General features: G+C 62.6%; 3 protein-coding genes across 4 annotated transcripts; 1 reads left to right on the plus strand and 2 right to left on the minus strand.

Moving 5' to 3' along the window:
• The first annotated feature begins 753 nt into the window (after positions 1–753).
• TRAPPC12 (trafficking protein particle complex subunit 12) lies at positions 754–11705 on the plus strand. Of its 2 annotated transcripts, none has more exons than XM_084900080.1 (12): positions 754–866; positions 2051–3198; positions 3321–3437; positions 4205–4318; positions 4696–4834; positions 5988–6100; positions 7103–7175; positions 7744–7817; positions 9498–9596; positions 10035–10135; positions 10584–10671; positions 11035–11705. In XM_084900080.1, the coding sequence occupies exons 2-12, from the start codon at positions 2056–2058 to the stop codon at positions 11275–11277; spliced, it is 2304 nt and encodes a 767-aa protein (XP_084756206.1). In that variant the 5' UTR covers positions 754–866; positions 2051–2055; the 3' UTR covers positions 11278–11705. The 2 variants fall into 2 exon arrangements, with proteins under 2 accessions (XP_084756206.1, XP_084756207.1); XM_084900081.1 differs by lacking the exon at positions 754–866 and adding an exon at positions 876–994.
• A 130-nt stretch (positions 11706–11835) lies between these two features.
• ADI1 (acireductone dioxygenase 1) lies at positions 11836–15594 on the minus strand. Its single transcript, XM_084900117.1, has 4 exons — positions 15451–15594; positions 13046–13165; positions 12382–12561; positions 11836–12305 (listed from the first exon to the last, which is right to left on the minus strand). Exons 1-4 carry the CDS (start codon positions 15568–15570, stop codon positions 12186–12188), a joined length of 540 nt encoding a protein of 179 aa, XP_084756243.1. The 5' UTR covers positions 15571–15594; the 3' UTR covers positions 11836–12185.
• A 3886-nt stretch (positions 15595–19480) lies between these two features.
• Positions 19481–23519, minus strand: RNASEH1 (ribonuclease H1). The gene is given in 10 exon segments (XM_084900123.1): positions 19481–19762; positions 20159–20205; positions 20402–20526; positions 20965–21049; positions 21573–21627; positions 21773–21872; positions 22296–22326; positions 22329–22366; positions 22987–23099; positions 23292–23519. Coding segments are annotated over 10 exon segments (846 nt in total). The 5' UTR covers positions 23414–23519; the 3' UTR covers positions 19481–19632.
• Between the last annotated feature and the right edge of the window lie 985 nt (positions 23520–24504).

Raw genomic sequence — 24504 nt, forward strand, 5'->3', positions numbered from 1 at the left:
AGATGGGTGGAGGACCTAAAGGAAGAAAAAGAAGAAACGGCGGGGTCTGGTTTGGTGTTTGGCTCGGCAGTATTTCAGCACCTAACGAATGACGTGCCTGGTGAAGTTAAGGCAAGATGGATATTTACTGGTGAATGAAGGAAGCTGGGTACCAGACATCTCACAGATATGCTTTCTTAGAGGCAAAAAGGCAAATGGGCTCAGTAAAGAAGATCTAAGTTGATCTTTGTCAGGGAAAAAATATCGGCCTAGGACTTGACTACCCACTATAACCTGTTTGTAGTTTAAATATTTAATTTTCAAACCATCTTTTGTGGTTCCTTTAGGTCTCTGAGTTTGCAAGACTGCCACGCGGGCCTCCCCTGAGCTTGTCAAGTTAGCATGTGGCTCCTTTCGTTCATAGCTCCTAGGGTGCTTTGGCCCCAATGAAAAAAGCCTAACTGTACCTTCCAGCTGCGCCCGGGCTGCAGGTTTGCCTGTAGCCCTCCAGGTTTAGGATAACTTCCGCTGCAGACCCCAACTCTGGGCAGCTCGCCCCGCCCACTCCCCTCCCGGGTCACACCCCCGGGCCAGGCCCCGCCCACTCCTCCGCCCGGGTTCGCATCCAGCCTCAGGCCCCGCCCCATTGCCCCGCCTCGTTCACATCTCCGGGCCCCGCCCCCCGGGTGCATGAACCGGATGCTCAATGCGCTTCCGGCAGCGACCGTTGGGAGGGCGGGGAGGAGGTTGCACTGGGCATGCGCGCAGGAGCGGCCCGCGCAGGCGCGCGGGCGCCGCAGTGGCCACGCCCCCTCCTGCTTCCTCCGCCTCCTCACCAACAGCCCCGGCCCCGGTCCCTGGACCCAGCCCCGGCCGGCGGGCGGCAGGTGAGGACCCCGGGCTGCAGGGACGGGTCGGGCGGTCCCGAGCTCCCCGGTCCTCCGCGGGCTCCGCAGGCCGGTCTGCCTCGCGGACTTTGGCGCGTCGTGGCGGGAGGCGTCGGCACAGGCGAAGGGTCGGGGAGTAGGAATGGGATCCGGGGAGCAGGCAGGGGAAGAACCGGGGAGCAGGCAGGGGGGACCGGGGAGCAGGCAGGGGGGGACCGGGGAGCAGGCAGAGGGGGACCGGGGAGCAGGCAGAGGGGGTCCGGGGAGCAGGCAGGGGGGGACCGGGAGGCAGGCAGGGGGAGCCGGGTCTGCTCCGGCCTCCCAGGCTCGATAACCCGTCTCGCTCCCATGTTGCTGCTTGAGCACAGGCGCAGGCGGAGACCTGCCGCCCGGCCCAGCGCCTGGAGGTGAAGGGAGGGTGTGGGAGAGTCTTCGGGTCCCGGTAACGTCGGTGATGGCGGCAGCGGCCTGGACAGAGGTGTCCACCGCGCCCAGTCCAGATGGAAACCCTGGACCACAGATTCTGCCTCTCTGTGGCCCCTGGAGGACAGCCTATCTTCCGGGTTCAGATATTTCACTCCTGCTTGTTTTGGGGCTGTATCGTCTCAGCTGGGACCCTGGGGGGCGGGGGGGGGGGGTGCTGTTACTGACTCCAGGGTGCTGAACTGAGTCGGAAGTCTGAGATGCCGAGGGGAGGTGAATGGGTTGAACAGGAATACCTATCTCTGCTACTCCGTGCGAATTGGCACACCACCCAGGAAAGCGATGTGACACTGCCTGGCGAAGATGGCCCAACACACACACTTTTATTTTTGCGTTTTTACAGAGAGTGGAAGAGAGGGGGAAAGAACGAGAGAAACATCGATGTGAGATAGACACGTAGGGCAGTAGGGGTTGCTCTGGCTGTTGTGCTTTCCATGGGCTTAAAGTAGCCGGGCCAGCATGGCTCAGTGGCTGAGCATTGACCTATGACCCAGGAGGTCAGGGTTCGATTCCTGGTCAGGGCACATGCCCAGGTTGTGGACTTGATCCCTAGTGTAGGGCGTCAATTATTCTCTCTTCCTCTCCCCTCCTCTCTGACATCAGTAAAATGTATTTAAAAAGAAGAAAGAAAAAGGACGACATGAGCTTAACAGTGACTGGGAGGAAAGCTGCTGAGGGTGGTGTATCTGCCTTTGTTTCAGGGACCATGGAGGACACTCCGGGCGCTGAGCAGAGCCTGACGGCGGAGCCCCGGCTGGCCGAGGGGGGAGCAGAAAGCACCGCCCCGGAGGCACCCCCGCAGGAACCCGGGCTGCTCTTCCAGGAGGAAACCATCGATCTCGGGGGCGACGAGTTCGGGTCCGAGGAGAACGAGACCGTCTCGGATGATTCCAATAACTTTGCAGACAAGCTCAGCGAGCACATGATGGAGAGCGTCCTCATTTCGGATTCTCCGAACAACAGCGAAGACGACACCGGTGACCTGGGCGGGGCGCAGGACGCCCGGGAGCCTGCGGGGGGCAGCGATGCCCGCAGCCAGGACAGTGTCCCGGGCCCGGGCGCCGAGGACACTCCCAGCCCTGACGGTGAGAGTGACGGAGACACAGCGCCTCAGGACGGCTCGGAAGGGACTCCTGGCACCGGGGCCAGCTTGCAGGGAGTCGTGGAGCCAGAAGGGAAAGGCTTGCCCGCCTGTGAGCATGCAGACGCGGGGGAGCCGGGCCCCCGGCCCCAGGGCTCGCCCCCTCCCAAGGACGAGCCGGTGCCCATGTGCACCATCTTCAGCCAGGCCCCGGCCGTGGCCGCCCAGCCCAGCCCCTTCCTGCAGGACGGCTTCGAGTCCCAGATGGTGAAGTCGCCCAGCTTCAGCGGCCCCAGCCAGCCGGCCCCCCGGACGCCCCCGCCCGCGGTGCAGCCCAGCCCCAGCCTGAGCACCTTCTTCGGGGAAACCGCCAGCACCAGCTCCCTGGCCTCGGACTTCTTTGACTCCTTCACCACCTCCACGTTCATCTCCGTCAGTAACCCCCACGCTGGCACGGGGGTGCCCGGGCCCCTGTCGCCACTGGCCTCCCCGGGGCCGGAGCACGCCGAGCCGGCCGTCCCCGCGGCTCCGCCGGAGATCCCGCAGTCCCCCCAGCCCTTCGCCCAGATCCAGGCCGTGTTCGCCGGGAGCGAGGACCCCTTCGCCACCGCGCTGAGCATGAGCGAGATGGACCGCCGGAGCGACGCCTGGCTGCCCGGCCCGGCCACCCGGGACGTGCTGGTGTCCGTGGCCACGCAGCAGTACAGCGCCGTGTTCGTGGACAAGGAGAACCTCACCATGCCGGGCCTCAAGTTCGACAACCTGCAGGTGAGGCGGCTCCGGCAGGGGGGCGCTCGGGGAGCCTCCGCCAGGCAGCGGGTCGTTCGGGGCCGGTGGGCGGCTGAGTCAGGGGCCGCAGCCGCCCCGCCCTGACCTCGCCCGTCCTCCAGGGCGACGCCATCAAGGACCTGCTGCTGCGCTTCGTGGGCGAGAAGGCGGCGGCGCGCAGGCAGGTGGCGGACGCCAGCGCCGTGGAGCAGTCCTTCGTCGGCCTGAAGCAGCTCATCGTGAGGAGCGGGCGCTGGATGGTCAATCGTGTGTGTGTGTGTGTGTGTGTGTGTGTGTCTGTGTGTGTGTGTGTGTGTGTGTCTGCCTCCACAGTGTTCTCCTGGGAGCTCATTGCCTGGCATATATCACCAGAGCCCTGCACAGAAATAGAACTTCGTTAGAGTAGACACCAGTCCTGGGTAGCAGAGAGCATCCTATCAACACGCTTTCAATTTTCAGTCCAATTAGTCTAAAAGCCATTATTTTAAATGAGCAGAGTGCTTGAAGCAGAGTATACTTGGGTTAAATAAGCTTCATCAAGTATAATGTTGGAGAGAAATAACTTTGTTATTTCTTTAAACGTCCTGTCTTCACTCAGTATGGAAGGCTTGTTCTGCACGGGGTCCAGGGTTCACATCTCAGCAGGAAATAGCAGGGAAGTGTGTGGTGTTGACAGACTGGCCTGGGATGTGTCGCAGCAGTGTAGTTCATGTTAGTAATAGATGTAAACATACAGCGCTCACAACCACATGCAGACCTCACAGATAACCCACAGCAGCCAACACAGCTCCACAGGGCGTTGATTTCTACCTGGAAGGTTAAGCAGGAAGAGTGCACAGACGGTTGTCCTGGAGGAAGGAGGGCAGGTGGACGGGGGGGGGGGGGGGGGGCCTGTGGCCAGCTTTCCACAGGTTCTCCCGGTGGCCTCTGCCGGGCGGGCTCCCTGGCCATGCCCTGCGTCCAGCATGTGGCCGGTGCTCGAGGGCCGTCTTGCTGTGCCTTTCAGAGCAGCAGAAACTGGAGGGCGGCGGTGGACCTGTGCGGGCGCCTCCTCACAGCCCACGGCCAAGGCTACGGCAAGAGCGGGCTGCCCACCAGCCACACGGCAGACTCGCTGCAGGTGCGCGGCGGGCTCTGGGCTGCTCTCTTTGTTGTAATGGGGGGTGGGGAGAGGCCAGGAGCGGCTGGGGGGGGGGGGGGCCATGTCTGGGTGTGGCCACAGGGAGGGGCGGGTCCTCAGGGCTGCTCTCCCGGGCACAGCAGCGCTTCTGGGATGAGGATGCAGAGCTGTGTGGCTAGGACGGGCCTGGGGGCGCAGTGGGAGGTCCTTCAGGGCGTCGAGCGGAAGGAGGAGGCAGCGTACCCTGAACCGGACTTGGCTGGGTTCCTGCCTCCTGGAGCTCCCCGCGTGGGCGCAGGTCGCTGAGCATTTAGGGGGATGCCTGGGGGAGGGGTCAGCAGGCCGCCCCTCACCCTAGCCTGTGCTCCGCCGCTCAGCTGTGGTTCGTGCGGCTGGCGCTGCTGGTGAAGCTGGGCCTGTTCCAGAACGCGGAGCTGGAGTTCGAGCCCTTCGGCAGCCTGGACCAGCCCGACCTCTACTACGAGTACTACCCGCACGTGTACCCCGGCCGCAGGGGTAAGGCCCGCCGCGTTACTCACAGCCGCTCCCTCTCCCTGGTCCCGGCTCGGGCTCAGAGCCTCAGCTGTGCGCACCACCCACCTGGACCGCTCCCAGCAGCTCTGGGGCGTCCCTGTGCGGACGGGGGCTCTCGGGCTCCCTGGCCCTGCTCCGAGCGAGCAGTGCTCTGCGTTGTAGCCAGGCACAGGCGTGCCCAGGAGGGACGCACACACCGGGGGCCGTGCCCGATCTGTGCCTTCTCTCGGCCTCTGTTCGTTAATGGATTGGGAAACGGGGCGGCGTGAGGCAGTGCGGCGGGAAATGAGGGCGGTGGGGGGCGTTGGGGGGTGTTTTGTTGAGTGAAAGGCTGTCCTGACATTCACGGTCTGCAGGGCCAGCTCACTGACCCGCCGTGTCTGGCCTCCTGACCCATGTGGCTTTGAACTGTCCGGGGGGAGGGGCACGTGAATATTTCTTAAAGAACGTTACATTTCTTCTTTTAAAAAACACCTGTTATGGTTGAATTCCGAAAGAATATTAACATCATGTCCCTGCGTTCTAGAAAGATGTAAATTGTTTTCCTCTGAGGAGCAGTGGCCTCGTCCCCCTGGGCACTGACCGGTGGAGCTGGGTGCCGGGTCCCCGGGTCTGGCGGCCCTGATGCTGCCGTGCCTCCTGCTGGGACAGCTCTGAGGCACAGCTCTGGCTCCAAAGACACACGCATGTGCACACATGTGCACACACACCATAGACTGACTGAGGGCATCTTCAGGGCCTGGGCCTGACGCACGCTGGCTCAGCCCCTGCCCGGCTCTGGTCCCCCACACCCTTACCTGCTGGCAGACCCTCCCTGCAGGTCCCGGGACCTCGCTGAGCCCACAGGGTGCTGTGCTGGCTCGTGTTGGAGGAGAGCCAGCTGTCTCATCAGTGTGACAGCCTTCATGCCTGCAGGAGACACCCCTGGGCCTTCTGATGGGTGGAGCATGCTTACATGCTAGAACATGCTTACACATGCTTTGCCCACGTGCACTCTGCAGCGGGCACCAGGGAGAACTTGACGGTGTCAGGCGGTCCTGCGGTCCCCGCCGGGGGCAGGTCTGCACAGCTCGCATGCATGTGCGGGCAGGGGGCGTGCTCTCACGCCATGGCTGACGCTCTGGCCTTGGCGCAGGCTCCATGGTCCCCTTCTCCATGCGCGTCCTGCACGCCGAGCTGCAGCAGTACCTGGGGAACCCGCAGGAGGCCCTGGACCGGCTGCACCGGGTGAAGGCCGTCTGCAGCCAGGTAGGTCTGCGGCCAGGGCTCCCATCCTCCCGGTGCCCGCTCCGCCTGCCCCCTCAGCAAGGCAGGCCCGGCCTGCGGGGACCTGTGCCGTCTTCTCGCTGACATCATGGCGGGCAGGGGCAGACGGGAGCTGCAGTCCCTGCTGCCGCCAAGCAGGCCCTGGGCAGCTTACGGACTGTGGTCCACAGGCCCCAGAGCCCCGCACATCGCCCTGACCGTCACCTGCCCTGACTCCGGACAGCCGGGCCCAGTGCCTCCCGCATCGCCCCGAATCGCCGGGGTTGGGAGGCGATGAGGTCATCCCTTTGGTGGCATAGGCAGACCTGGGGACAGTGCTCCGTCCCCAGGCGGCCTGCCTCCCGCGCTGGTCCTCGGCGTTCTCGCAGGGCTGGGGTCTACACGGGGGAGCTCGTCCGAAGCTGCTCAGGTGGGAGCACGGGGCAGGAGCCGCAGCTCCGGCTGTGGAGGAGGAGGGTACATCTCAGGAGCCTCAGTCCCAGCCGCTCTGGGAGCTGGGGTGGGGTTCCGGAGGGTGCAGCCCCCCAGCCACAGGTGGGGGCGTTGATGGTGTAACCCTAACTTCCGGGCCGGCAGCAGCCCAATCCCAGGACGGTCTCAGCGCGGGCGGGCAGGCCCACTGCAGGAGAGACACCCACTGCAGGGACACGCCGTGTGGTGGTGGAGCGGGGGCGGTTCCTTTCCGAGCCTTCCACGCTCAGGTGGCCACCCGGGGTGCTGGGCAGAGAGCGGGTGCTGGGCGGCGAGCAGGGTACTGGGCGGCGAGCGGGGTGCTGGGCGGCGGGCGGTCGGTGTGGGTGCTGGGCGGCGAGCGGGGTGCTGGGCGGCGGGCGGTCGGTGTGGGTGCTGGGCGGCGGGCGGGGTGCTGGGCAGAGAGCGGTCGGTGGTGGGGAAAGGCCGAGGCCCGGCCTCAGGGGAAAGTGCGCACCGGCAGGTGTGAGGCCCCAGGCCCACCCGCGGGGCTCGGTTCTCCTGAATCTGCAGATCCTGGCGCACCTGGAGCAGGGCCTGGCCGAGGACGGCAGCATGAGCAGCATCTCGCCCGAGAACAGGCAAGGTCCGTGCGGCCTCCCTCCTGCACAGCTCCCTCCCGGGCGCCCGGCGCAGCCCCGGGGTCTGTGGTCCCGCCCTCCGCCCAGGCAGCCCCTAGGGACCTTCGGCCTGGGCCTCCGACAGGAGATGGGAGGCCGAGGCGGCTGGAGGAGGGGGCGGTGGAGGAGGGGTGTGGGGAGGGAGGGGGCTGTGGAGGTTTGAAGATGCCTGGGGGAAGGGGGGCAGCCTGCCGGCTGTGCAGAAGCCCTGTGGGGAGTCGGCTTCAGGGGCCTCACCTTCCAGAGCACCTCTCCCCCTGCCACGGGGGGGTGGAGGAGGGCGTCCTGTCTCCCTCGGAAGGTCGGCAAACAGGCCTGGGCCCTGGGGAAGGCGGAGCCCGGTGCTGACCCCATGGGGCGCCCCTCTCTGATGAGTTCTCGGGGTGCTGACGCTGCCCTGGCCCTGTGGTCTGTCCCCCGAGGCGAAGCCCTGCCCTCGGTGGCTGTGTGGCCGGCCCCCCAGAGCCCAGAGCGTTGGCCTCGGTGTGCAGACTCCACCGCGGCCCCGGGTTCGCTCAGCGCCCTCTCTTGCAGCCTCCATGCAGCTGTGGCGGTCCCGCCTGGGCCGGGTGACCTGCTCCATGGCCAACTGCCTGCTCCTCATGAAGGTGCGTGGGGCTGGGCTCGGCGGGAACAGGCTCGGGGCCACAGGCTGTGGCCTCCGTGCGAATTCCGTGTAATTGTTAAACGTGGTCTGTGGTTCAATGTAAATCACCGCTCACACTGTGCCCCCACTCGGTCCCCACGGCCCTGCTCCCCAGGACAGGACACGGGGCGGGGATGGGGGCCTTTGTCTCCTCCAGTCCCTCCTCCCCCCCTCCCCGGGCAGCCCTGCAGCTCACACGCCTGTCCTGGGGCCTCTCCCTGACCCCGCTGCCCAGCCCCGCGGCCCTGCCCCTCCCTCCGCCCTCACACAGGCCATCCCCCCCACTGCCCCTCAGCCAGCCCCGACCGCACTGCCCAGCCCTGCGGCCCTGCCCCTCCGCCCTCACACAGGCCATCCCCCCCACTGCCCCTCAGCCAGCCCCGACCCCGCTGCCCAGCCCAGCCCTGCGGCCCTGCCCCTCCGCCCTCACACAGGCCATCCCCCCCACTGCCCCTCAGCCAGCCCCGACCCCGCTGCCCAGCCCTGCGGCCCTCACAGGCAGACTCCGCACTCGTGTGGCTAACCCCTCCCGAGGGAGGTCAGCTGGTCCAAAACTCGCGGCTTTTCTGCATTTTTAAGACACGAACAGAAAATTATGGGATAGACATACTTTTCTTTGTTGTGTTGTCATACCTCTAGGCACCAAGCATGTCTTCTGCCTGCATGTAGGTAGCATGTAGGTAGCATGTAGAGGATGTCCGCACAGAACATGTTACTGTTTCAAAAATGCTTTTACGGTGAATGCATTGAACTTGAAATTTTAGATTACTCTTTCATTTGAGCTTAAAAAGAGAAAATGGTTGCAATGAAGGCCGCTCAAGTTTGTGCTCTCTGTTTCCACCTAGTGGCCGCGCCTAGCACCGCAGGCCTGTGGTCTTGCTCTGGTGTCACATTAATTAAATTACGTGTCTGGGTTATTTAATCAGCCATTTAATTATTTTGAATAACATTTCTATTACAGGGGAATAAACACTGATTTAACTTTTTAACGATGAGGAATGTTTTCATGTCTGCATAATGCACTCGGCACAGCCACGCGTGTCCCAGGGCTGGGACAGGCCTCCTCGCACTGCACTGTATTTTATTTTTATTTTATTATCATTTTTGCCCTTCCCTGAGGATACGTTTATTGATTTGAGAGGGAGAAACATCAACGTGAGAGAGGAAAATCGATCGGTTGCCTCCCAGGAGTGGGACCCACAGCCTTTTGGTGCACCTACTGAGCCTCCTGGCCAGCGCTCACTCTCACTTTGATGTTTGTTAATCCTCGTCTGAAAGTATTCTTCCATTGTGTGGAGGGAGGGAGGGAAGAAAGAGGGGGAGGGAGACATCAGTGTGCCAGGGGCACAGTAATTGGTTGCCTCCCGACCTGGATGGTGCATGCCCTGACGGGAAATCTAACCTGAGGGCCTTCCGTGCTCAGGCCAGCGCTCTAACCACTGAGCTCACCAGCCGGGGCTCGCCTCACTCTTTCAGTGTCACTGTCTCTCCTGAGGTTCCAGAGCCTGCAGGAGTCCTCTGCCCTGCAGGCGGGCACGGCGGGCGCGCCCCGAGTAGGCTCCTGCTGGGCCTCCCGCTTCCTGCCACGTGTGTCCGTGTGTCCTCCACACGGGGTCCGCGCCTGACAGCCGCTCTCCCGCAGGACTACGTGCTGGCTGTGGACGCCTACCGCTCCGTCATCCAGTTCCACTCCGAGCAGGAGCCGCAGCTGCTCAGCGGCATCGGCCGCATCTTCCTCCAGGTGGGCGCTGCGGGAAGGCGGGCAGGCCGGCTCACTGACACCCGGGCCTGGGCGGCCAGGGAGAAGCGAGGGTCAGCTCGGGGACAGAGCTGGCGGGGCCAGCGGGCGGGAGTGGCTGTCATTTCCTGGTCACACGGGCCAGAGGACGATCGGGCTGCCGCCTGGCACCAGCCTGTGAGTCTCCGTTTCGCTCCGCTGTGTGTGGCGGTGCTGCCATGCGGGGTTTCTCTCAGAAAGCACAGGCTGCACACCGCGTCTAACGGCCCACGTGCTGGGTTCGATTCGGGCGCAGGGAGGCCCACGCACTGCATCCCACACGCCTGGCAGTCTGAACAGGACGTGACGCCAGGCCGGTGCCCAGAACCCTGCTTGGCACCATCGTCTCCGTGACGTGACCCCAGGGGAGCGGGCGCCTGAGCTGTGACTCTGTCCGCGCAGATCGGAGACATTAAGACGGCCGAGAAGTACTTCCAGGATGTGGAGAGAGTGACGCAGAGGCTGGAGGGGCCGCAGGGGAAGACGATGGTGCTGATGAACAGGTAGCGAGCTCACCCGAGCGTGTCCCACCGTGTCCCCCACCGAGTGTCCGCAGCTCCGGGCGCACCGCCCTCTGGGATCGCGGATTCCTGGCCGCTGTCCCGGGCCCGTTTGTGGCAGGAAGTGTAGGCGCAGTGCCGAGTCTGGATCAATAACCTTAGGGCCGCTTTCTTTTTTTCTTTTTTTAAAGAAAAAGATTATTTAGAAAGTCACAAAGGGGGGCCTTGGAGTGGAGGAGGAGGAGGAGGTGAAGGAAATGAGCGCCCGGGGAGGAGGGAGGGAGAGGCTGTGCTCCCGGCACCTTAACTCCAGTCCAGGGTGCGAGCTGCGGGCCAGCCAGCGGCACTCACGCCCGCTGAGGGCACCGTGCCCGGCGCTCAGGGCCCAGTGAGGGCGAACACCCACGAGCCTCTGCCCTGGAGGCTGAGGCTCCCCTGTCGCCTGTCCCAGAGCCTTCCTCCACCTCGGTCAGAATAACTTCGCCGAAGCCCACAAGTTCTTCACGGACATCTTAAGGATTGACCCCACAAATGCAGTGGTAAGGCGCTTCGGCAGATGTGCTCACACCTGCGGCCCCGTCCCGCCCTCTGGCCCGGGCGGTGACCATGGGGGTGGGGCCAGTGCCACAGCCCAGCCCTGACCCCGTCCGTCCTCCGAGGGGGTGGGGGCCCCGGGTACAGCCTCGGCCCTGACGCCCCGTCCTCCGAGGGGGTGGGGGCCCGGGCACAGCGCGGTCCTGGCGCCCCGTCCTCCGAGGGGGTGGGGGCCCGGGCACAGCGCGGTCCTGGCGCCCCGTCCTCCGAGGGGGTGGGGGCCCGGGCACAGCGCGGTCCTGGCGCCCCGTCCTCCGAGGGGGTGGGGGCCCGGGCACAGCGCGGTCCTGACCCCGTCCGTCCTCCAGGCCAACAACAACGCGGCCGTGTGCCTGCTGTACCTGGGCCGGCTCAAGGACTCGCTGCGGCAGCTGGAGGCCCTGGTGCAGCGGGAGCCCGGGCACTGCCTGCACGAGAGCGTGCTCTTCAACCTGACCACCATGTACGAGCTCGAGTCCTCCCGCAGCCCGCAGAAGAAGCAGGCGCTGCTCGAGGCGGTGGCCGGCCGCGAGGGCGACAGCTTCAACACGCAGTGCCTCAAGCTGGCCTAGCCGCGCCGCCCGGCGCCCGGACACCGCGCGGGAGCCGGCAGGCCCGTGGGGCCTGTGGACTGGGGCCGAGCGCGCCCCCCTGTCCTGGCCGAGGCCAGGTGCCGGGCAGTCCGTTCAGTGGCAGCCCTGCACCGCCCGTGGGCTCGGTGAGCGTGCCATGGGCGGTGCACAGTCCGAGTCTGCAGGACACTCAGGTCCTCGAGCTTCTTTCTCCTGGAAGCTGGGCCGCTCGGTGTTAGTTCTGAATGTCCTCAGGGGAAAGCAGGAAGAGGAATATAAACCGTTGCCAGCACCTGGGCGTCAGCGTTTGTAACTGTGGTGGGACCACACCCCTTCTTCCTGCCCCAGAGGGACCCACCGTCCGCTCACCGGCTTCTTGCCAGCCCAAGCATGAAATCAGACAGCTACCCATTTACTTTTATTAATGAGAGAGACATGTCCAGTTTCCCTTATTTATGAGTTCATTGGCAGAGGCTTGTACGAACCCACAGCCTTGGTGTATTGGGACACTGAGCCACTGGCCAGAACAAGGCAGCTGCTTTATTTATTTTAAACAAGAAAGTGGCATGAGTTCCCCTAACATGAGGGCTGCCCCGCTCCCCTCCGGTGGTGGGACAAGAGCCCGGTCACTGCGCACACGGCGTGGCCCTGGCCGCAGTCCGGCATCAGGTCCGTCGGACGGCCGGGCAGGGACACGGCACACGGGCTCGAGGGGAGTGGGTGCCGCACAGGGCCATGGCGGGGCGGCACGCCCGCAGTGGCTTCTACATGACAATCGGGCTTACGGCTCCTTCCACTGACACACTGATCAGACAGCCTCCCCGAGGGGCAGGAAAGCAAGGACAGTAAGTTTCTGCTGCCGTCACGAGCAGGGCGGCCGGGCGAGGGGTGCGCTGGCCGGGGCGCCGCTATGCGCTCTGCGCCAGGAACGCCACGTACTGGCTCCGAGCCTCCAAGTGGTCCGCCGGCCGGTTGTGCGCCGTCCACTCGGGTTCGCCCACGAACAGCCGCATGGCCTTCACGTAGCCCTGGGAGAAGCACAGCCGGTGAGAGCGGCCGTCCGGGCCTCCGCCTCCCTGTCCCCGTCTGCCCCCCGCGTCCCACCTGCTCGTCCAGCGTGAAGCGGTGGTAGATCCCCGCCGGGAGGGTGATCATGTCTCCCCGCTCCACGGCGATGCGGACCCACCGGTCCGCCGCGTCCCGCACGTCGAAGTAGCCGCTGCCGTCCAGCACAAAGCGGATCTCCTCGTCCCGGTGCAGGTGCTCCGTGTAGAACATCTTGATCTGCAGGGAGCGACAAGCCTGTGTCGGCTGGAGAGGGCGGAACTCTCCCCGGAGTCCGGGCCTGAGCGAGCGGGCGGGGGGCTAGGCTGGTTCCGAGTCCTCCCCATGGCCAGCACCGCCGCAGGCCAGGCAGAGCCGCCTGGGTCTGTGTCCCCTCCCCGTCCACAGGCAGGAAATGGGGCCCGACAACACAGCCTGCGTGTCAGAGCCGAGACTCCCAGACAGCCTGGTTCCTGCTCATAACCCAGCACACACGGCAGTTACGCCGTCCTGCAGTCATGTGATCACAGGCACACATGCTCACACTGGAAGGTCAGAAGCCACGTGAAAATCTGTTAAAAGTAAAAGCCCACTCTTCTCTTTCCCCAATATCAATAAAAAATTCAAATAAGTCTAAGCTAAGTTTTAAAAACTAAAGATAAAATGGTGAGAGCTCCAGGGGGGGAGGGAGACTATGGTCCCCTCCAAGCAGCCAGAGCCGTGCCTTCTCCTCGTAGTCCGGCAGCTTCTCTCTGCTGAGCGTGACGATGTCCATCCAGGAGTAGTGTCTCTCCTTGCGGATCTTCTCCAGCTCGGGGTCACTCTCGTGTCTGTCGGGGTCCAGCTAAAGGGTGGACAGGAAAGGAGGCCACGTGTGTGGGAGGCACAGCATCCAGACCGGTCAGGCCGGTCAACCCCACAAACCTCCCACCTCAGTGATTCTCCCCGACTGAACAGAACGCAGCTGCATTAATCCTGCCTCCCAGTCCTTCCTGGGTTCCTCTTCACACCTGGGTCCCACCGCCAGGGGCTTCGGGAACACTCCCGGCCTCAGGTCTGTCCACACACCCCTCGTCCCCCTGCCAGCCTCCTCTCCGAAGCCCCACTGAGCCCCATGGCGGCCTGTTCCCGATCAGAGTGCCTGCCGCCTCCGCCCACAGCTACAGTCCCAGCACCAGGCTGCCGCACTGCGGGCCTCTGCCATCCAGCAGGTGCCTTTCTCCTCTCTCCTATTAAAAAAATGCCAGCCCAGCCCGTGTCGATCAGGGCTTGAGCTTCAACCTATGAACCAGGAGGTCACAGTGGATTCTGGTCAGGGCACAGGCCCAGGTTTTGGGCTCGATTTCGGTGGGGGTGGGGGTGGGGGGAGGCTTTGCAGGAGGCAGCCAATCACTGATGTTTCTGTCTCTCCCTCTCTGAAATTGATTTTTGAAAAAGAAAAAAACTACATTGTAAACCAGAGGTGTATTTGCTGTTCTTCAATAATTCTCGATGCTTCGCCTAGCACAGTGGTCGGCAAACTGCGACTCTCGAGCCACATGCGGCTCTTTGGCCCCTTGAGTGCGGCTCTTCCACAAAACACCACACGCGGGTGTGCACGTACAGTGCGATGGAAACTTGGTGGCCCACGTGCAGAAGTCGGTTTTTGGCTCTCCAAAGAAATTTCAATCGTCATACTGTTGGTATTTGGCTCTTTGACTAATGAGTTTGCGACCACTGGCCTAGCAGCCCTGGCACCTGGCCTCCTCCACCACCTGGAACACTTCCTCCCTCTTTAAAGTCCGGGTTTACGTCACCCCCTCGGGGGCCAGGGAGTGCGTCTGAACTCCTGTCGAAGACCCAGGGCAGTGCATGTAGCGTGCTGGCCTTGAACTGTCATTAAACTCACATTGTACCGTGAGAACTGAACAGCAAACTCCCAAGTATCTCCAATACTAGCCATCAACACATAACTTCTACAGAGGTGACTCCCAAGTTAGCGGACCTGCCTGCCGTGTGCGCACGAGGACAATCGAGCTTCACGCTGTGTGAGGGCTCTGTGCTCCCGTGTGACCACGAGCAGGCGTGCACGCATGCTGCCTCTGTGCCCCTGACAAGAGCACATGTAATGAGCACACAGGCGGGCGCTCGGAGCACCCAGCAAGCATCACTGAGTCCGGGTGGCCTCTGGACCCGCTGTCCCGCCGTCCCTCTCCCATAGGGGAGAAGGGAGAGGTGAGGGTTTGACTGACCCTTTATGTCACCCTGCGCTCCCCTGCAGGCTGACAGCATCTCATTCTTTCTCTTAAACACCAAGGCACAGGCGGCAAGGCCCGCAGTCACGCGGCCCATAGTGTGCTTTATTTAGGTTGTGGATGCCTTAACTTTTATCAGAAAACAAAACTTAAGTCGGACCGGTTTGGCTCAGTGGATAGAGCACTGGCCTAAGGACTGAAAGGTCCCGGGTTCGATTCCGGTCAAGGGCATGTACTTTGGTTGCGGGCACATCCCCAGTGGGGGGTGTGCAGGAGGCAGCTGGTCGGTGTTTCTCTCTCATCAACGTTTCTAACTCTCTGTCCCTCTCAATTCCTCTCTGTGTAAAATCAATAAAATATATTTTTAAAAAAACAAACTTATTTCCCTGCCACCATGGCCTTTAAACCCTGTCATTGCTTTGCATGTTAAATCTTAGCCCAGGAAGACAAACACCATGTAAAAATCAACAAACACACAAAAGACACAGTTTGAATTCCAGAACTCGGGCCTCCAGCAATGGGACAGCCTGGGCCCACGCCCCCTCCCCGCTGACCCGTATCCCCGCCTGCGCGGTGCCCCCAGCCTGTCCCAGCCTGCACCGCCGTGCCGGCGGGCCCGTCCGGAGCTGGGAACGGAGGGGCGTGAGACCTCTCCTTGGACCCGCCTGCAGCTGCTGCTGCGGAGCCTGCGCAGCGCCCCCAGCGCCCACCACCCGCCTCGCTGCGGAGCCTGCGCAGCGCGCCCAGGCGGCCGACCACCCGGCCTCGCTACTGAGCGTGCGCAGCGCCGGGTCCCGTCCAGGCCGCGGTCCCGGGCTCGGCGGCGCGGGGTGCGCGGCGTCCGGGCGACTAAGGGACCCGCCCTCGCCCGCCGCCCGCCGCCCGCCGCCCGCACCTTCCAGTACAGGATCCCGAGGCGGCGCAGCTGCTCCAGGCCCACCGGGCGGGCGGGCTCGGCGCGGTTCGGGCGGCGGGGGTCGGCGGCGGAGTCGTCCAGGTACCAGGCCTGCACCATGGCGGCGGCGGCGGCGGCGCGGAGTGCGAGTGCGGAGGGCGCGGGCGGGGCTGCGCGCCGGGCGGGCGGGGCGGGCCGGGCCTGCGGTTGGCTGCAGCCGTGCCCTGCGGGGCCTCCGCCGGATCTCACCGCGGGCCGAGGCCCCAGGCCCGACGGCGGTTTTGTTAATCCGCTCAGGCGGAGCCGCCGCCTGTTCCCGTGGTTCCTGCGGTTCCTACCTTGGACCCGGTCCTTTTACCCAGAACATCCCGGCCTGCGAACCAGCAGGCCACAGCTGGTGTGTCTTTCCTTTTTTAAAAATATTTTTTTATTGATTTCATAGAGAGAAACACTGATGAGAATCACGGATCGGTGCCTCCTGCACGCCCCTCCACTGCGGATGGAGCCCACACCCCGGCCTGTGCCCCGACCCGGAATCAACCCGACCTGGTTCATAGGTCAACGCTAACCACTGAGAACACTGGCCGCCCATCATTGATGTTTCTCCTTCCCCTACTCTCTGAAATCAATAAAAATATATTTTAAAAAGAACAAAACGAAACAAAAACACACACAAAAAGACGAGCGTTCAGAAGGTCGAAGAGACGGGACCAACAGAGTGGGTTGAAGGGGAGGGAGAAGGGGAGAGAACAGGGCGCCGGGCTCCCATTGGGCCGCCAGGTCCTGAGGCCGCTGTGGGTGCGGCTGCTGGGTCACTGCCGGGTGAGGTCCTGTGTGGGGGCCCAGGGGGCTCAGGACGACGCTCTGGCTGGCCGCCTGGACTCCGGTGGGGCTGGCGTTTCAGAACTTTTGCTGACTTCAGAGAGAGAAGTTGTCCCGCTTATTTATGCATTCATTGCTTCCTCCGTGTGTGTGCCCTCACCCGAGACGGAACTGGCAGCCTTGGCGTGCGGGGATGACGAGCCCACTGAGCTCCGGCCAGGCCCTCGGGAGCTTTTGAAAAGAAAACTAACAGGTCTTTGTTTGCCCGAGCAGCTCGGATTCCTGTCACCTGCAACTGCAGTGCCAGGTTAATAACAAAGGTGAGAGCGGGGCGAACTCTAACGCGCCTGGGCCAGCCTGTGGCACCAGGCGCCCGGCGGGCTCACACCCTGCAGTGTCCCCTGGGAGGAAGGGAGAGAGAAACATCTAGAGAAAGAACCATCGCTGGCGGCCTCCTGCACAGCCCCTGCTGGGGACGGAGCCCCACACGCAGGCAGGTGCTCTGACCAGGTTTCCTGTGAAGTCAGGCAGGTGTCCTGGCTCGGGGTCAGCAGTGTGGGCCTCGGGTCACCACCCAGCACAGCACAGTCTTGGCCCTTCCACCCTGCACAGCTGGCCAGCTCCCTAAGCACGTCAACAGCAGGAGACTGGCTCGGTGAGGCTGTGCAGAGCCGTCTGACCGTCCCTGAAACCATTCCTTTGTGTCTGTCTGAAAAATCCCAGTGTCATTCAATGAAAAGGCATTTCCAGTGGAGAAAGAACGCCCTGCTGGGGTGGCTCAGTGGGTGAGCATTGTCCTCTGCCCGGGGTTGAAAATTGCAGCTCCTGAGCCACATGTGGCTCTTTGGCCCCTTGAGTGTGGCTCTTCCGCAAAATACCACTTCTGGGCGAGTCTATTTTGAAGAAGTGGCGCTAGAAGTGTAAGTTTAAAAAATTTGGCTCTCCAAAGAAATGTCAGTGGTTGTACTGTTGGTATTTGCCTCTGTGGACGAATGAGTTTGCCAACCACTGTCCTATGCAACCGGTCAGGGCACATACCCAGGGTTGTGGGCTCAGCCAAGGTAGAGGGGGAGAAAGCTCTGGGGGCAGGGAAGAACATATCAATCTTTGCAAACAGCTGAAGTTTGCTCAGGATTTCGAGGCACAAGAGGCGGGTCTCCAAAACAAGGCGCTTCAGCTGTTCCTGACAAGCTGGTCTGGCTGCTCAGGAGTTCCCAGGCTTCTCTGCGCGGAACACCTGTGCTGGGCCGGAAGCAGGAACAGACTCAAATCTTCTTAGGAATGAAACCCCATAAGGATGTGTGAGACGCTGAAAGCTGAGCTAAAAGATCACCTTTCAGAAAGCAAATCCGCCTGATGAAAAGCAAACTTGTACGGACACGACCAGCCCCACCAGGTGAGCCAGCGCCTGCGGGAGGCCAGAGGGGCACTTTTCATCCGGCCAGTGCCCGCGGAGAGGGCGGGGCAGGGCTGACCGGGCACCGGGCAGACCACATATGTAGCAACTCACCACCATGTAGGGATAGTTACAACTTAAAAACATTTTTAATGTGTTTTATTGATTTTAGAGAGGGTGAGGGAGAAACATCACTTGGTTGCCTCCCATACACCCCACCCCCCCACCCCCCCCTCGCCCCCCGGAGTTGGAACCCGTAACCTGGGTGTGTGCCCGGGCTGGGAACTGAACCTGCGGCCTTTCAGTGAACAGGGTGAAGCTCAGACCATCGAGCCACACGGGCTAGGGCGGGGCAGTTACAGCTCTAAAGATCAAGGCATGCAAGTTTTAAAACTGTCTTCGGCATTTCTCAATAAAAGCACTGTACACCTTTTAAAAAATGTTTGACATGATCGTTTATTTTTATCTTTTACCATAGAAACGCAGAAAATGACACAACACAAACACATCACTAATTGACTTATGGATACGCCAGTACCCTCACCCGGGTCAGGATCGGAACTTCGGCAGACACCCCCGCCCCCCCAGGCGTCCCTTCCTCCCTCCCTCCCTCCCTGCGTGAACCCGGCTCCACAGAAACGGCTTCCGGAGTCTGTGCGGCACCCAGCGGTCCTTTCCTAACCGGGGCCTCTCCAGGGTCTGCTTGCAGCCCCCAGCCCTCCGGACGGCCGCGTGGTGAAGCCGGGGCCGATGTCCTCGCGTCCTGCAGTCAGAGCTGGTGGCCACACTTTCCCCTGCCCTCATGCTCTCTCAGGTAGCAGCCAGATCCAGAGGATCGAACTCACCACCTTTTAGTTTAAAGGCTGAGGCTCTAACCACGGAGCAGCGGGCCGGGGCGGCTGGGTGGTTTTAGAAGTTGCCGCACTGTTTTTATGGCACGTGTGTGTCCTTGGCCTTCATGCACTGACCCCTCCACCAGCCCTCGCTGCTCCTGGCCAGGAGCCCACCTCTGTCCTCTGGACATCAACAGGGGTCTCCAGCGGGTTTCCGTGCCTCCATCCTACCCCCCGCAGGCCGTTCTCCGTGCAGAAGTCCAGCTCCCATCACAGCCTGTGGCTCCCAGTGCCTACCCTGCTTGGCACTTTTCCTGCAGGTGCTGTGGGCCCCTCACGGCCCCTAGCTTGTCAGCCCAGATGCATTTAACATCTGGCTTTCCTGGCCACACCCGCAATACAGTTCCCTTCCTGTCCCCTCCCAGCTCTCCCTCTTCCTCTCCCTCTCCCTCACACACACACACACACACACACACACACGCACACGCACACGCACACGCGCGCGCGCACGCACACACACACACACACACACACACACGCACATACGGCTGGCACTTTTTATTCCTCTTTATTCCGTTATGGTCCCTCCTAGCACTGGCCTCCATGTGACTGCCATGTGACTTGACTGCTTCCAAAAGAACTTGAGCTCTGAAGGTGGGGTTTTTCTCCCCATTTGCTCACTGCCGTGTACCCAGGATCTAGGAGGGCCTGGGCCAGAGCAGGCAGCCAGTCCATCCTCACCGAGAACAGATAACCAGCCCCGACCAGAGCGACCGGGAGAGCGGAACCGGGTGGGGCTCTCCGCGGGAGAGGGCCAGGCTTGGTGAGCCTGGTCCCCTCCCCTTACTCCCCCCACAGCTTCAGGAGTGACGTCAGGCAGCCCAGCCCAGGGCGCCACACTCACTGCCGCTCTGATCTGCATGCAGGCCTGGCCACCCACCACCGAGGCCACCCGCCGAGAAACTTCCAGAAGACTCTCTGCACTGCGCACCGTTTACTAGCATGTCCTTGGGAAATCCACGGGAGTGCAGCATGCCCGATAAAGCCTAGCGCTGGGTTCCGGTGAGTTTTCCACCTCGAACCCGGGACTGTCCAGTTCACCATGGAGGGGTCTCTCCAGCTCCTGCGGAGTCACTGCTCTCGGGAAGTGGCCGAGGTCCCGGGAGAACGCCGCTCAGCCCTCCGCCTGCTTAGCTCCTTCTCGCGCCAGCCTGTCAGCTGCCTCGTTGCCAACAAATCCCGAGTGACCAGGAACGTGCATCTGTGGACAGGATCCCCTTTCCTTCTGCACCTCACCGTACAGCCCCCCTCTGGGAGCTGAGGCGGCGCCCCCCCCCCCTCCTCTCCCCTGCAGGGCCACACGGACACACTCCACCCCGACCCTCCATAGCCTGGATCTGACTGCGTGCTGCTCTTTCCCAGTACGACAGGGCAAAGCACGTGTGCACCAGAGGTGTGTGCACCAGAGGTGTGTGCACCAGAGGTGTGTGCACCAGAGGTGTGTGCAGCAGAGGTGTGTGCACCAGGGCGGGTGTGCACCAGAGGTGTGTGCACCAGGGCGGGTGTGCACCAGGGCGGGTGTGCACCGGGGGGAGCCCCGACACTCACTACTACGCACTGAACCTGTGGAAGGCTGCCCCGCGTGTGTGAAGTTTACCCGCTATAGCGAGCTTCCCACAGCGCCCAGTCCGTGTCCTGGCTCTCCTGCAGGGCAGGGACACGGGTGCCGTCTAACGTGCTCCGGTTGTTTGGAAAGTAATTTTAACAAGACCCATCTCTTATAGACACTGACCACTAGGCGTCCACGCCCTGGACAGGGGACACTCACCCACCGCACGTCCACACCCCGGACACGGACACTCACCCACCGCACGTCCACGCCCCGGACACAGACACTCACCCACCGCACGTCCAGGCCCTGGACGAGCCTGTCCAGCTCCATGAAGTCCTCCTTGTTGGTCACCGCCTTCCCGGCGCTCGTCCTCCACCCGTTCTCCTTCCAGCCCTGGACCCAGCTGGTGATGCCTGCAGACACGCCTCCAGACTAGGAGCTGCAGACGGACGGCCTCCCTTCTCCTCCCTCGATTCTAACCGCACTCGGCCCACAGCGCTCAGCCTGGGAGGTCATTCCTCCGGAAGCACCCCAATCTCAGCACCGCTCCATCTCCCTACGTTTCCCAAGAAGCCACCAGCCCGCCATCCTCAGCCCCACAAGCGGCGGACACCTGCGGCGCCCCGAGCAGGGCTTACCGCCGTCCTGCCCTGGCTCTAGGCCGAAAAGAAGCCCTCCGTGGCAAACCTGGAGCGGCAGACCGGTCCCAGACCCGCACCCTCTCCTTCACCTGGCAAACCCGAGGCAGCCCCACTGGCATGGGGTCCCCGGATACGGTGCCCCACAGGAGGAGGAAACACCTGTTTCCCAGCAAATGTGCTAGAGCCACCCGAAGGGAGAGCGCAGCTCACCGTGGATGGTGAACATGCTGTCTGTGTACAGAGCCAGCTTGGTGATGTTCTGAGCCCTGGCCTGCGCGATGGCTTTGCAGGCTGCCTGGAGAGAGGGCGTCGTCACTGCAGAGCCTGCCCGACTCCCACCTCAGACCCCAGCGACTCAGGTGCAACGCCCCCTGCTCCGCGGACTGTGCTGCCTACGGGCCCGCCCCCTCCTCCGCGGACTGTGCTGCCTACGGGCCCGCCCCCTCCTCCGCGGACTGTGCTGCCTACAGGCCCGCCCCCTCCTCCGCGGACTGTGCTGCCTACAGGCCCGCCCCCTCCTCCGCGGACTGTGCTGCCTACAGGCCCGCCCCCTGCTCCGCGGACTGTGCTGCCTACAGGCCCGCCCCCTGCTCCGCGGACTGTGATGCCTACAGGCCCGCTCACGGTCAAACACCTGTGTGGAAGGTTTCATAACTTCCCAGAAAAGCCCTGTCCTCCGTAACGGCCACTAGCCCCACTACGTTTCCTCTGGGCGCTGAGTAGCTCGCACACAGACGGCACGGAGCTCGTGAGTTTGTTCGCAGTCGTGCTAGAGGAGGACACCCTTGGGCGGTTAGTGGGAAACGTCGACAGCTTACGTGGATTTCTGCTCTCTGGTTGGTCTGTCGCCCAGGCAGTCTCATGCCCACGTTTCTGGGTTCAGAATGGCACAGAGAAATAAGATTATAAGCTAACGTGGGTCTCACTTGGCACACGACAGCATCGCACAAAAGCCCCTTTAGAAACAGAGCCAGAATGGGACCGGGAGAGCCTGCAGCCGGCCCCCGGGGTTACTCACAGAGGGTGGCCGGGCCCCCAGTACACGCCGATGCCCGCGCGCGCCCGCCGGCGCCCGTTGCCGCAGCAGCAGCCGTCCGTGTAGACGACGACGTATTCTCCTGCGAGACGGAAGCTCATGAGTGTCGTCCTCGCCAGAAACCAAATTCACCAGAGGCTCAAGGCCGCGGACTCAGGGGTTTTCCCTGCACGCCCATCCTCCTCAGGTGAGGATGAGGGTGATCAACATCAGCTGCAACTTCCCCATTAAAAAGGGGGAAGAGCTTTTATACACATAGTTTCATTATAATTAAAAATAAAAATCTGCCCTAACCGGTGTGGCCCAGTGGACAGAGCGTTGGCCTGTGGACTGAAAGGTCCCGGGTTTGATTCCAGTCAAGGGCATGTGCCTTGGCTGCGGGCTTGAACCCCAGTGCGGGGTGTGCAGGAGGCAGCTGATCAATGATTCTCATCATCGATGTTTCTATCTCTCTCTCCTCTTTCTTCTTCTCTGAAGTCAATAAAAACATAAAAAAGAGACAAACCCATGTAAGAGAACGTGTCCTTGTCCACCGGGGCTTCGCCTGTGGTTCGGGCACGAGCTTGTCTTCCTGCCCTGAAAGACGAGGCGGCTCAGAAGCCAGAAACAGCGAATGCGACACCAACGATTAAGAATCGGAAGTTCGGGGAGTCCTCCCGCGTCACTGACGCTGACCAGACCTAACCGCCCCTGTGTGTGGCCCTGTGAAGACAAGGACTGTGTCTGTGAAACGTCCTAAATTCCCACAAGCTGGACGAGGACCACGGGAAGAGGGGAGCAAAGCGTCTGCTAAAATAAACCTGGTTTCGATGGAGTCCGCAGACATAAGGATTAAGAACCCGTTAGATCACAGGAGTTTGAAAATCTCAGGGCTCCTTCCCCAGGAAAAACAAAGTCCAAAATTTTATGTGCAAACTAGAGAACTAGGCGTGAGACACCTGGGAGGGGGGCTGTGCAGAGGTCAGAGGGCACCTGAGAGGGGGGCTGTGCACAGGTCAGAGGGCACCTGGGAGGGGGGCTGTACTCAGGTCAGAGGGCACCTGGGAGGGGGGCTGTGCACAGGTCAGAGGGCACCTGGGAGGGGGGCTGTGCTCAGGTCAGAGGGCACCTGGGAGGGGGGCTGTGCACAGGTCAGAGGGCACCTGAGACAGGAAGTTGTGCTCAGGTTAAGGTGACAGTGGTGGCGTGGTGACTACCTTTCGAACCAGGGCTCCCCGAGTTCCTGACGAAGGCCCAGGCTTCCTCCTCGGTGGCAAACTTCTTGAACCGGGCGGCGGGGAACCGGTCCACCTGCGCCCTGCATTCGTCCCTGGAACAGAGGCCGCGTCACCGCCCGCTCCGGCGTCCCCGTCCCCTTCCGGGGTGCGGTCCGGGCGGGAGGGCGCAGGCCGGGCAGGCGGCCTGTCCCGGGGTCACCGCGCGCCCGCCCCCTCCCCGCATGCGCTCCCCGCCTCCAGCGCCGCAGGCCCGGGTCTCCAATCACTTCCGGGCCGGCGCTCACCAGGTCAGGAAGACCCCGGCCTTGCGGCCCCTCCTCACGGCGTAGAACATGCCGAACCCGCCGCTGCGGCAGCGCACGGCGGCCAGAGCGACCCTGCGCACCGCGCCCAGGAGCCGAGTCATCGCTCCCTCCCGGGCCCGGGCCGGCGCCCCGACCCCCGGCTCCGCGCCGCCATCGCGCGGACCGAACTGCGGCGGCTGCGCGGGGGGATGACGCGCAACCCGAGCGCCAGGCCCGGTGGGCGGGGCCTAGCGCCGGGCTCTCCGCAAGTTCGGCGACTTCCGGGATGTCAGTGAGGAAGGGAGGCCGGGGGGCAGGTCCGGGGCGGGGCGGGCGGGGCCTGGGTTCGGGGCGGAGCCTGGGTCCAGGTCGGTGTGGGCGGAGCCACGCGGAGGGCGGAGCCTAGGGAGGAGCGCGGAGGGTTTGCGCTGAGTGTGGTTGTGGGCGGGGCTTTGTGTGGGCGGGGGCCTGGGAGGTGTGGGCGGGACCTGGGGGTGTGGGCGGGACCTGGGAGGTGTGGGCGGGACCTGGGGTGTGGGCGGGACCTGGGAGGTGTGGGCGGGATCTGGGAGGTGTGAGCGGGGCCTGGCGCCCTCTGGGGCTGGGAAGCCCGGTGGGCTGTAAATGAAGAGAGGGTACTGGAGGGGCCCAGCAAAGGTGCTGCCTGACCGCTGCCCCCCGCCCCCCAGCGTGATCGAGGGGTCAGACCTATTTAGGACTCGCTTCTCCGGGTGAACTGGCTGGCTGTGCTCCTTTATCTCAGAGACCACTTGTGTTTAAAACTTAAAACAGCAGAACCCGGCAGTGAGAACTACCCATGATGTACGTTCATTAAAGTGCAGATTTTAGTTTGCACATGACATGTTTTATTGAATTTGAATACTGTCTTTGAAATGGACATTTGTGCTCTCTAACTGCTGAGTATTGGTTCTGAAACAATGAATTACAACAGATCATGGTAGGGGTATAGCTAAGAAGACTCCTCGGCGGGAGAAGGGTGTTAAGATAACCACTCTGAGTGTCCTCCTGCCCCTGAGCGTCAGGTCCCAGCCACAGCCCACGAGCTGTGTAAACTTGGTGAGCTACTCAAGGTCTCTTTCCTCCTTTGAAAACTGGGGTAATGATGCTGTGCCTGGTGATTGAGAAGAGGGACTGTGTGCCTCGAACCTGGTCTGGCTCACTAGCGTGCCCTCCCTGCCACACTGATCCTTTT

Source organism: Pipistrellus hanaki, assembly GCF_964339955.1.
Source record: "Pipistrellus hanaki genome assembly, chromosome: 12".
NCBI lineage: Eukaryota > Metazoa > Chordata > Mammalia > Chiroptera > Vespertilionidae > Pipistrellus > Pipistrellus hanaki.